This window comes from Neoarius graeffei, chromosome 13 (assembly GCF_027579695.1).
Source record: "Neoarius graeffei isolate fNeoGra1 chromosome 13, fNeoGra1.pri, whole genome shotgun sequence".
Lineage (NCBI taxonomy): Eukaryota > Metazoa > Chordata > Actinopteri > Siluriformes > Ariidae > Neoarius > Neoarius graeffei.
The window spans coordinates 78,259,785-78,272,389 of NC_083581.1; the positions used below are offsets into that span (position 1 = coordinate 78,259,785).

The window sequence follows — 12,605 nt, forward strand, 5'->3', positions numbered from 1 at the left end:
CTGTCTGACTGTGGATTGGTGGAGTCCAAACTCTTTAGAGATGGTTTTGTAACCTTTTCCAGCCTGATGAGCATCAACAACGCTTTTTCTGAGGTCCTCAGAAATCTCCTTTGTTCGTGCCATGATACACTTCCACAAACATGTGTTGTGAAGATCAGACTTTGATAGATCCCTGTTCTTTAAATAAAACAGGGTGCCCACTCACACCTGATTGTCATCCCATTGATTGAAAACACCTGACTCTAATTTCACCTTCAAATTAACTGCTAATCCTAGAGGTTCACATTGGATCATTTTCATCAATAAATAAATGACCAAGTATAATATTTTTGTCTCATTTGTTTAGCTGGGTTCTCTTTATCTACTTTTAGGACTTGTGTGAAAATCTGATGATGTTTTAGGTCATATTTATGCAGAAATATAGAAAATTCTAAAGGGTTCACAAACTTTCAAGCACCACTGTAGTACCATCCTTTATACAATCATGTCAGTGAATGACTGAGCTTTTCCAATTACCAGTTAACCTGTTTACCTGTAGAATGGTCCAAACAGGTGTGGGTTTTTTGAGCATTCCACAGCTTTTGCAGTCTTTTGTTGCCCCGTCCCAACGTTTTTGGAACATGTTGCAGGAATCAAATTCAGAATGAGTGTGTATTTACAAAATAAAGTTTACCAGCTTGAACATTTAATACATTGTCTTTGTTTCTTTGTTTTGTATGCAGTTGAAGATAGGTTCAAATCATATATATATATAAGGCAAACAATTGCATTTTGTTTTTATTTATCTTTTACCCAGCATCACAACTTTTTTTGGAATTGTTGGGGGAAAATCCTTACTGTTATTTGCCATATAAGAAAGAAATACCACACACTGATATAACAAGAGTGATCTGAGAGCACAGTATTCCCCGCTGGCAACTCTGCCATAACTCTGGTAAAATGTAACTGAATTGAATGAAATTGCAATATGCATATTACCAACATATAACAAAGAATCCTGTCAAGTTTCATGAAATTCCTCCAAAAATTGTGAGAGGAGTTGACTTCAGAAGGTGAGCACCCTTCCTGTGATGGATGGATGGATGGATAGATGGATGGATGGAAATTGCCACGACATAATCTCCTTTTGGGCCTTTTGGCCAGTGGAGGATGAAAACTATTTTATGCCATTTTAATATAAAATTTAACATAAATCCAAAAATCAACATTTTGTGAAATTTATGCAATACACTCCTAGTTAGGTATAGGAATTAACAGAAATTATGTATTTCTATTATTATTATTATTATTATTAGTAGTAGTAGTAGTAGTAGTAGTAGTAGTATGCTTCCACTCTGTCAACAATGTGTAAAAGATGATGATGATGAGGAGGAGGAGGAGGAGGAGGAGAAGGATGGTGATGAAATATATGAAAATGATGTGAAGAAAAAATATGGAGGAAGAAGAAGAAGTGATGATGAATGGTCATGATAGAGATGATAATGATGGTTATGAAGGAGAAGGTAATGGTGGTGATGAAGATGATAATGAAGAAGTTGAAGAAGAAGCTACTGATGAAGATGTTAATGAAGTAAAGATGTCCATGCATTTTCTGTTGCTGGCCCTAAATTGTGGAAGAGCCAACCACTGCAGGTTTACATTTAAATCATGACTTAAAATTCCTTTTCTTTACTAAATAGCATTTAATGTTTTGTGTGTCTTGTTAGTTTTAATTCTTTTTATTGATGTTGATTTCTTTTTCCATTATTTCTTAAATGTGTTGCCTTATATCACTTTGGCTTAATTATTCATTGTAAATGTTGAAGATGTTGATGATGATGATGATGTTGGTGATAATGTTGGTGATGATCATGATGTTGATGATGATGATGGTGATAATGTTGAAGATGTTGGTGATAATGTTGGTGATCATGATGTTGATGATGATGATGGTGATAATGTTGAAGATGTTGGTGATAATGTTGGTGATGATGATGTTGATGATGATGATGTTGGTGATAATGTTGAAGATGTTGGTGATAACGTTGGTGATGATGATGTTGAAGATGATGTTGAAGATGTTGGTGATAATGTTGGTGATGATGATGTTGGTGATGATGATGATGATGGTGATAATGTTGAAGATGTTGGTGATAATGTTGGTGATGATGTTGATGATGATGATGATGGTGATAATGTTGGTGATGATGATGTTGGTGATGATGTTGGTGATGATGATGATGTTGGTGATGATGATGATGATGATGATGATGATGATGGTGATAATGTTGAAGATGTTGGTGATAATGTTGGTGATGATGATGTTGATGATGATGATGATGTTGATGACGATGATGGTGATAATGTTGAAGATGTTGGTGATAATGTTGGTGATGATGATGTTGATGATGATGATGTTGGTGATGATGATGATGATGATGTTGATGACGATGATGGTGATAATGTTGAAGATGTTGGTGATAATGTTGGTGATGATGATGTTGATGATGATGATGTTGGTGATGATGATGATGATGATGAGGGTGGCACGGTGGTGTAGTGGTTAGCGCTGTCGCCTCACAGCAAGAAGGTCCTGGGTTCGAGCCCCGGGGCCGGCGAGGGCCTTTCTGTGTGGAGTTTGCATGTTCTCCCCGTGTCCGCGTGGGTTTCCTCCGGGTGCTCCGGTTTCCCAACAGTCCAAAGACATGCAGGTTAGGTTAACTGGTGACTCTAAATTGAGCGTAGGTGTGAATGTGAGTGTGAATGGTTGTCTGTGTCTATGTGTCAGCCCTGTGATGACCTGGCGACTTGTCCAGGGTGAACCCCGCCTTTCACCCGTAGTCAGCTGGGATAGGCTCCAGCTTGCCTGCGACCCTGTAGAAGGATAAAGCGGCTAGAGATAATGAGATGAGATGAGATGATGATGATGATGTTGATGATGATGATGTTGGTGATGATGATAATGATGTTGGTGATAATGTTGGTGATGATAATGTTGATGATGATGGTGATAATGTTGAAGATGTTGGTGATAATGTTGGTGATGATGATGATGTTGATGATGATGATGATGATGATGATAATGTTGGTGATGTTGAAGATAATGATGTTGGTGATAATGTTGGTGATGATGATGTTGAAGATGTTGGTGATAATGTTGGTGATGATGTTGAAGATGTTGGTGATAATGTTGATGATGATGATGATGATGTTGAAGAAGATGTTGATGATGGTGATAATGTTGAAGATGTTGGTGATAATGTTGATGATGATGATGATGATGATAATGTTGGTGATGTTGCTGATAATGTTGGTGATGATGATGTTGTTGACGATGATGGTGATAATGTTGAAGATGTTGGTGTTAATGTTGGTGATGATGATGATGTTGGTGATGTTGAAGATGTTGGCGATAATGTTGGTGATGATGATGATGATGATGATGATGATGATGATAATGTTGAAGATGCTGGTGATAATGTTGGTGATGATGATGATGTTGAAGAAGATGTTGATGATGATGATGTTGGTGATAATGTTGGTGATAATGTTGATGATGATGATGATGATGATGTTGAAGAAGATGTTGATAATGATGATGTTGGTGATAATGTTGGTGATGTTGCTGATAATGTTGGTGATGATGATGATGTTGTTGACGATGATGGTGATAATGTTGAAGATGTTGGTGATAATATTGGTGGTGATGATGATGGTGATGTTGAAGATGTTGGCGATAATGTTGGTGATGATGATGATGTTGTTGATGATAATGGTGATAATGTTGAAGATGCTGGTGATAATGTTGGTGATGATGATGATGTTGAAGAAGATGATGATGATGTTGAAGATATGATGATGTTGATGATGTTGGTGATAATGTTGAAGATGTTGTTGATGATGATGATGGTGATGATGATGAATACCCATAGTTTTGTCATTGCTCATCAGCCCACATCACTCCCATAATATCGAGGAGAGCCTCCGTGGGCGGGGCTTCGGGAGCGCACATCGCGCGGCGCGCGCCTTCAGCTCGTGCCAGTCGGAGAGCAGCGCGCGGACTCGGTGCGTCCCGGGTGAGTGCGCGCTGAAGCGGTCCGGTGTGTCGGTGTTCCACCGTTCCGTCCACAGCTGCAATGAAGAAAGCGGGCGTTTCTCAGCCCGCAGCTGAGCCTCAGGCCCAGTAAAAGCCGCAGATCTGAAAGAAGAACTGACTGCTGTGAAAGTTTGCCCGGGGCGCAGATGGCATCCATCGGGGACTTCGACCCGCTTCACACCAGCGTCCCTGCCACCAAAATAGAAGTGACCGTCTCGTGCAGGTAGGAAATAAACTCTGATCAGTGTGAGCACCTCCTCAAGAACATACAGCAACAAATCAGGACTAATCAGCCCTAATTCACATTACACATGTTAACCATGAATTATTATACTTTATCTTCAATTCATATTTAAACTTATCATTTGGTTATGAAGTGAAATATGGGATATATGAATATAATAGAATATATTTACTACAACAAAACAGCAGTGAGAATGAATAAAGCTGCCAGAATAATTGGACGTACATGAATTAATTACAGAACGATGAGACATTTTCTGAGTTTGGAAAGAATTTTTTTTCATTTGCTCATGTCTTCGAGAAACATCTCCATCCTTTTTTTTCCCCTCGCCTCTCTGGCCATCAGTAGATCACTGTTATTTGAGAACAGTATGGATATATACCCAGTGAGATAACGTACAGATGGTATATAGTGTTGCAGTGCAGTACTGCCTCGAGCCCCAAGTCTCCTCAACAGGGCACCGTGACGAAGCTCGTCCTGTCTGTCCTTCTGCACTGAATTCTCACCAACTTTCCATCACTGAGAGAGAAGGATAAAGATAAAAGACTGGAAACCCAGTCTGGTATATCTAATAAATGGCAGTTCAACCCACTGAGCTCCGCTCTCACTGTGTTCCTCAGCGCCGCCGTCCCGTCTCTGGACAGACACAGCCGGCCCCGAGCAGCAGCCCAGCCTTTTATCCTGTGCTAAATAATGAATGTGTTGACTGCTGATGCCAATATGTGTTTGCATAACTCCTTAACTTTGCGAGGTGCATTCCCTGATGTTGCAGGGTGGCTCCTTTGATAGGAGACACATGTGCAGCTGCCCAAACGTGCCTGCTGTGTTTCTGGGTGAATGATGTTTGTTGGGATGATACTCGATGCTCAAGTGAGTCATGCCGGGATCAGACTACACGATATTTTTGTCTTTCCTGATGGACACCATGTCAGATTAGACAATCATACAGACATAAATTCTTGTGTCTTGGTCAGGAGACTGGCGACACTACAAGTTTGACCCTGACCATCATCATCATCATCATCATCATCATCATCAGGGAGGAGGGTCAAGACATTGTCAGTCATGGCTATGTGCGATATTGAACCACATCAAGGAACACATAGCAGGAGCTGTCAAACTAGGCGAGAACATACAAAAAAATTTTGGACATGCTAGATGTTTTGTCAAGGTGTCGTGTGGCATCCCGGGTGTCACATCGCTGCTCTTTGATTATGTCACACTACAAGGCCTGTTTATCATTCCCAATGTTCATATTCACGCCCGATGCTGGAAATTTGTCGGCCGTGACAAAATTGTGTCAAAATTCATGTAGTCTGATCCCTGCATAAAAGAAATAAACAGAGTATGATGTTCTGCTACACGCTCAAAAAACTGTTTTCCAGTGCTTGTCATGGAGATACAGTAGTTATCACTTGACTCTACACTCAGCGGCCACTTTAATAGGAACTTGTTCCTGATTCTAAGATCCCTGTTCTTGGCTGCAGGAGTGGAACGCAATGTGTTCTTCTGCTGCTGCATGCTGAGATGTTTTTCTGCTCACCACAGTTGTAAAGAGTTGCTATGAGCTGCTTTATCCTTCCTGTTCATTTTCCTCTGAGCCTCTCTTATCCACAAGGCATTTGTTTCCACTCACAGAACTGTCACTCACTCACTCACTCACTCACTCACTCACTCACTCACTCACTCGATGGTTGTTTTTTGTTTTCCGCACCATTCTGTGTAAACCCTCGAGACTGTTGTGTGTGAAAACCCCAGGAGATCAGCAGCTTCTGAAATACTCAGACCAGTCCATCTGGATCAAACCAACACCCATACCACAGTGAGAGAAAGTCACACTTCACTGTGAGATCACGTTTCCCATTTTGATGTTTGAACACTGTGAACATTAACTGAAGCTCTTGATTTGTATCTGCGTGATTTGATCCATCGTGCTGCTGTCGAGGGACTGGCTGAGTAGATGTATGGGTGTTCCTAATAAAGTGGCCAATGAGTGTATCTTTACTGTGTATCAGTTACATGGAATGAATGTTGCACGTGTTGTACTTGTGTTGTGTTTGACCAGTTAAATTCTCTCTACAGTGTACAACCCCGATTCCAAAAAAGTTGGGACAAAGTACAAATTGTAAATAAAAACGGAATGCAATGATGTGGAAGTTTCAAAATTCCATATTTTATTCAGAATAGAACATAGATGACATATCAAATGTTTAAACTGAGAAAATGTATCATTTAAAGAGAAAAATTAGGTGATTTTAAATTTCATGACAACAACACATCTCAAAAAAGTTGGGACAAGTCCATGTTTCCCACTGTGAGACATCCCCTTTTCTCTTTACAACAGTCTGTAAACGTCTGGGGACTGAGGAGACAAGTTGCTCAAGTTTAGGGATAGGAATGTTAACCCATTCTTGTCTAATGTAGGATTCTAGTTGCTCAACTGTCTTCGGTCTTTTTTGTCATATCTTCCGTTTTATGATGCGCCAAATGTTTTCTATGGGTGAAAGATCTGGACTGCAGGCTGGCCAGTTCAGTACCCGGACCCTTCTTCTACGCAGCCATGATGCTGTAATTGATGCAGTATGTGGTTTGGCATTGTCATGTTGGAAAATGCAAGGTCTTCCCTGAAAGAGACGTTGTCTGGATGGGAGCATATGTTGCTCTAGAACCTGGATATACCTTTCAGCATTGATGGTGTCTTTCCAGATGTGTAAGCTGCCCATGCCACACGCACTAATGCAACCCCATACCATCAGAGATGCAGGCTTCTGAACTGAGCGCTGATAACAACTTGGGTCGTCCTTCTCCTCTTTAGTCCGAATGACACGGCGTCCCTGATTTCCATAAAGAACTTCACATTTTGATTCGTCTGACCACAGAACAGTTTTCCACTTTGCCACAGTCCATTTTAAATAAGCCTTGGCCCAGAGAAGACGTCTGCGCTTCTGGATCATGTTTAGATACGGCTTCTTCTTTGAACTATAGAGTTTTAGCTGGCAACGGCGGATGGCACGGTGAATTGTGTTCACAGATAATGTTCTCTGGAAATATACCTGAGCCCATTTTGTGATTTCCAATACAGAAGCATGCCTGTACGTGATGCAGTCCCATCTAAGGGCCCGAAGATCACGGGCACCCAGTATGGTTTTCCGACCTTGACCCTTACGCACAGAGATTCTTCCAGATTCTCTGAATCTTTTGATGATATTATGCACTGTAGATGATAATATGTTCAAACTCTTTGCAATTTTACACTGTCGAACTCCTTTCTGATATTGCTCCACTATTTGTCGGTGCAGAATTAGGGGGATTGGTGATCCTCTTCCCATCTTTACTTCTGAGAGCCGCTGCCACTCCAAGATGCTCTTTTTATACCCAGTCATGTTAATGACCTATTGCCAATTGACCTAATGAGTTGCAATTTGGTCCTCCAGCTGTTCCTTTTTTGTACCTTTAACTTTTCCAGCCTCTTATTGCCCCTGTCCCAACTTTTTTGAGATGTGTTGCTGTAATGAAATTTCAAATGAGCCAATATTTGGCATGAAATTTCAAAATGTCTCACTTTCGACATTTGATATGTTGTCTATGTTCTATTGTGAATACAATATCAGTTTTTGAGATTTGTAAATTATTGCATGCCGTTTTTATTTACAATTTGTACTTTGTCCCAACTTTTTTGGAATCGGGGTTGTATGTCACACCTCTGGAGGCGGGTCTTGCTATACAATAGCAGCTTGTTAGCAGCAAACACGGTTCGCCAGTGTCATGTCTTCCTGTACACTCTTTCCTTTTACTTCCCCACCTTTTAGTTTCACTAGTTATGAGTACTTGTTTCTCCTAGGAACAACCCTGCAACTCTCAGTGACCTTCACCGCCACTGACGGTCGTTCTCGTCTCTAACATGTACAGCATAACTCCACACACACACACACACACACACACACGGCATCACGGCGTCTTAGATGCTGTCCTTGTTAACGTGGACAGACGTGGGTGAAGGTGGTGGTGAGAAATCCTCCACAGCCTCTTGTTAATCTCTTCACTGATTTCTGTATTAAGCTATTTTGTAAACTCGTTAAGTTTGGTAAATTGGGTGTGGTGTATATCTAATGCTGCTGTCTGTAAATCAGTCAAGCACTTACTTCAGCACACCGTCACTCTGACTTCCTGTTTCAAAAAGAAAATACATCAACATATGGGGAAATAAATCATGGCCCTCAAGCCATTTCATGGGGACTTGTGTAATTATGTGCCTTAAATGAGTTGTAAATGTGCACTAAATTCCCTTTCTGAGGTATTCGAGGTACAAAAAAAAATATGCTTATGGGTCCCAACTTAGACCTGCATGATTAATCAGATTTTTATCGAATGGAAGGCAGCAATGGCAAAATGACAATGTCGTCCCCCCAATGTCGTCCCCCCCCCATAGTAGGGGAGACTTGGGACAGTTCGTATTCCCATAAATGAATTTCAACCAATCAGGTTTTAGATTCCATCAGAAGTTAGATGTTGCTGCTTCGAGTAATGGACTTCCTTTGGAGCCACGAAGCTGAACACTGCAGTAAGGTTTGTGCAGTTCAATATTTTCATCAACCAAAACTTACATTTTCTCCTTTGCCTCCACCGACATTCCATGGTGTAATGCAGGGTTTCTCAAACTTCTTTGCTCTGGGGCCCAGTAATGTTAGGACTTGGTGCTGCAAGGCCCTGCATAGGCCTACGCCTCTGTGCGCCCCCCTGACCCCCCCCCCCCCCCCCCACCCACCCACCCACACACACACACACACACACACACACACACACACACACACACACACACATCGTGTGCGCCTCCGTAGATAGATAGATAGATAGATAGATACATAGTTTATTATTATTATTATTATTATTATTATTAATTTTATTTTTTTTGTTAGTAGTACTTGTTACAAGTAGCAGGCTTGTACCAGCATACCAATATTTTGGCTAAATAAGACCTAACAGGAGTGCATTGGCAGAATTGTAGAAAATTGCCAAATGACCAGTAACTGTCCAAAGATATGCCATTATTATTATTATTATTAGTAGTAGTAGTAGTAGTAGTAGTAGTAGACCTATTATTATTATTATTATTATTATTATTATTATTGCTTAGGCCTAAACTATTATTAAACAAGGGAAACTAACAGAAGTGCTTTGTCTTTGAGATTATTGCCAAATTACATAAATATACTGATATGTAGGCCCAATAATTTGACTATTATTATTATTATTATTATTATTATTATTATTATTATTAATAAACTATTATTACCATTTGCGTAAGAACCATTAAACCAAGATGTTTTTTTACTTTTGTGTTTTAGATTTTTTTTTTTAAACTACACCTTTGAACTTGAAGCACTGCCAAACAGTGCCTCAGTAACATACACACACTTATAAAAAGGTCTATCAGAAACATGGGACCTCAAATCGAGAAACCTAAAGACCCACTGTAGCCCTAATACTGACTGATTACACAGTCCCAGTATGAAGAAGGGAGAACTGAACGTAGGCTACGTGCTGACTTTTAACCTCAAATGACAGGCCCAGTCACCCACAGAGATTTGGTAAAAGAAAAGTCAGCATTCTAATGTGAAGGATGTGCCTGCTTTCTCGCCACGAACAGGTTGAAACGAGGAAGACAGGGTGACAAGGCCACTCGGAGCGTGTTTTCTGAGTTGAGCCTGTTTCAGTATTTTGTCTTTGTGGCTGTTAAATGTGAAAATGCAGTCTCGCAGAGGTATGTTGAATGGAAAGGCGTCAGTGTTTTCACTGCCATCTCACTCAGCTGGGGATATTCATCGCAGCATGACAGCCAGAATTCAGACACAGAAAGTCGACCAAATCTCGACTGCAGACCAGCATTGCACAAAAGCTCCAGAGGTTTATCCTGCACCACAGGTGGCAGGGCACTCGTTTCTGGGTTGGTGAACGGATCTCTTACCCATTGCTTTTCCGTGAGATGGGATTTTGAGGGGAAGTATGAATCAAAATGACGCAGTGTTTCAGTAAGGTGTTGCGTGATCACTGCCGGCACCTGCCCCAAATCCACACCTTCATCAGCCAGAGACGACAGACAGCCGAACATGTCAAACACACTTCTATTAACTCTGTTGGTCCAGACTGAGAGCTTCTTTTTGAAAGCCATGATTTTATCATTGGCTTGAAAAATGTCACACGCTTGGCTTTGGATTGACAGGTTTAGCATATTGAAATGGTCCAGGATGTCAGAAAGATAAGCTACCTTTATAAGCCAAGACTGATAAGCACAGGTGATCGGCAAGATTGGACTGTTTATTTGTCAAGAATGCATCAACCTCATGCCTCAACTCGTACACTCTATTCACCACTTTACCCCGTGACAGCCAACGAACCTCAGAGTGCAAGAGCAGATGAACATGATCTGCACCCATCTCATCACACAGAGATGTAAATAGACGGGAATTTGTCGGATTGGCCTTAATGAAGTTCACTATTTTGACCACTTGATTTAAAACTTCATGAAGCTCTGTGGACAGGTGTTTAGAGGCAAGTACCTCTCGATGAATAACACAGTGCGTTGCCTGCACTGATGGTGAAACGGCTTTTACCCGAGCAAAAGCTCCGTTGTGCCTGCCGGTCATAGCCACTGCCCCATCTGTGCAGACACCGACGCAATGCCCCCATATCAACCCGTGCCCAGAGATGTACCCATCAAGCATATGGAATATTTCTCCAGTGGTTGTGGTCCCTGGAAGCACCTTACAAAACAAAAAATCCTCATGAAACCGGCCCTCATGAGCATATCTGATGTAGACCAGAAGCATAGCCAAGTTAGAGAGATCCGTGGTCTCATCCAATTGAACGGCAAACCAGTCAGATGACTTTGCCCTTTCTAAAATTTGCATTTCGATGTATGCTGCCATATCGTCAATTCGACGACAGACCGTGTCATTTGACAGAGGAATCCCTTTTACTCTGGCTGCAGCAGCCGGACCCAACACCTCACTACAAGCAGTAACAATCGAAGGCATAATTAGCTTCTCCCCAATTGTGAAGGGTGCCTGACATTTGGAAATGTGGTGTGAAATCATGTATGATGTCTTTGTTAGCTTTTCATTCTCGGGCAAATTACTTTTCAACACTTTAGTTTGGGTGGCCAATTCATCATGGTTTCTTCTGAAAAAATCCTCTGATTTATCCTTGAGATGCGAATGTTTAGTTTCCAAATGCCGGTGCAGTTTGGATGGCTTCATAGCTTCGTTGCTTAGCATAGTTTGGCAGATAACACAGATTGGTTACACAGATAACACAGATTGGATAACACAGAGGCAGGCTTGCGGACCGACGGTAATCTTCTCACAGACTGGTACCGGTCCACGACCCATAGATTGAGAAACACCAGTGTAATGAACGCTGGTGAATTGGGGGTTTGTTAGGAATTAAAGTATGGAGCTGTGAGTTACTGTATATTTAACAGTCAATCCACGAAACTGAGCTGATACATGAGCCGTGTACGACGAGATTGAGTGGAATAACTGTTTTATTCTATTCACATTCACTGGATTTTGAGAAACAGAGCATTTTTATTTTTATTTGTCACAAATTTAATAAATAAAAACTTGATACAAAACGTCCGACAAAATAATTTCTGCTTAGAGTGTAAACAAACCACTGAAATGACAGGAGCAATTTGTGAAAAATACAATAATAATAATTCTTGAAAAATAAAAAAAGATATGTTCTTACCATCAAATACTTTCATTCCATATTTTTCTGCTTTTATTTATTTATTTTTTTTGTTTTTTTTGGGGGGGGGGTTCTTCTTAGTCATCTTTAGGGTTTTGTTGGCGGTTGGCAAACCAACTTAAAGGTGCATTACTGCCACCAACTGGGCTGGAGTGTGGAACAGGTGCTATTGGGGGGAAAACTATTCTTTTAGCTATTTCTGCTTATTTTAAATACTTGATAATTTTGTACCTAAAACAATTTTGGTTTAAGTACTTCCACCATTTTGTTTTTCTCTACTCACGGTATATGAGTGATAGCCTAGTAGTAGAGTAGCCAAACAGAATGCGTGATTGCTCATATCCAGTAAATGTGGGTAGAATAAATAGTATTATTTATTAAACTTAAATTCTGGGGAAAAACATACTTAAGGATTGTTTTCCCTAAAATGTCCAGATGGGGAGAGTTGGGACAGTTCATCATGTTACAGGTTTTTTCTTGGAGTTTACAAATATAAAATTGTTTTAAAAAATGTTGTTAAAATGTGGGTGTGTCCCT

At 40.6% G+C, this 12,605-nt stretch overlaps 2 protein-coding genes across 4 annotated transcripts in view; both read left to right on the forward strand.

The window, feature by feature from the left end:
* The first annotated feature begins 1,323 nt into the window (after positions 1 to 1,323).
* LOC132895970 (germ cell nuclear acidic protein-like) lies at positions 1,324 to 4,150 on the forward strand. Its single transcript, XM_060936701.1, has 6 exons — positions 1,324 to 1,396; positions 1,806 to 1,952; positions 3,080 to 3,271; positions 3,335 to 3,451; positions 3,662 to 3,775; positions 3,912 to 4,150. The coding sequence occupies exons 1-6, from the start codon at positions 1,324 to 1,326 to the stop codon at positions 4,148 to 4,150; spliced, it is 882 nt and encodes a 293-aa protein (XP_060792684.1).
* cpne9 (copine family member IX) overlaps positions 4,060 to 12,605 on the forward strand; it is a 199,711-nt gene continuing 191,165 nt past the window's right edge. For all 3 annotated transcript variants that reach the window (XM_060938585.1, XM_060938586.1, XM_060938587.1), the window contains exon 1: positions 4,060 to 4,298. In XM_060938585.1, the coding sequence (XP_060794568.1) occupies positions 4,222 to 4,298 (77 nt within the window). In that variant the 5' untranslated portion in view covers positions 4,060 to 4,221. The remainder of the gene's footprint in view (positions 4,299 to 12,605) is intronic.

Coding starts and splice junctions, on each gene's coding strand:
- LOC132895970 (XM_060936701.1), top strand. CDS start 1,324: ATGCTTCCACTCTGTCAACAATGTGTAAAAGATGATGATGATGAGGAG. Junction 1,397..1,805: donor GGAGGAGGAGGAGAAGGATG/GTGATGAAATAT, acceptor TAAATGTTGAAG/ATGTTGATGATGATGATGAT. Junction 3,272..3,334: donor TGATGATGATGATAATGTTG/GTGATGTTGCTG, acceptor ATAATGTTGAAG/ATGTTGGTGTTAATGTTGGT.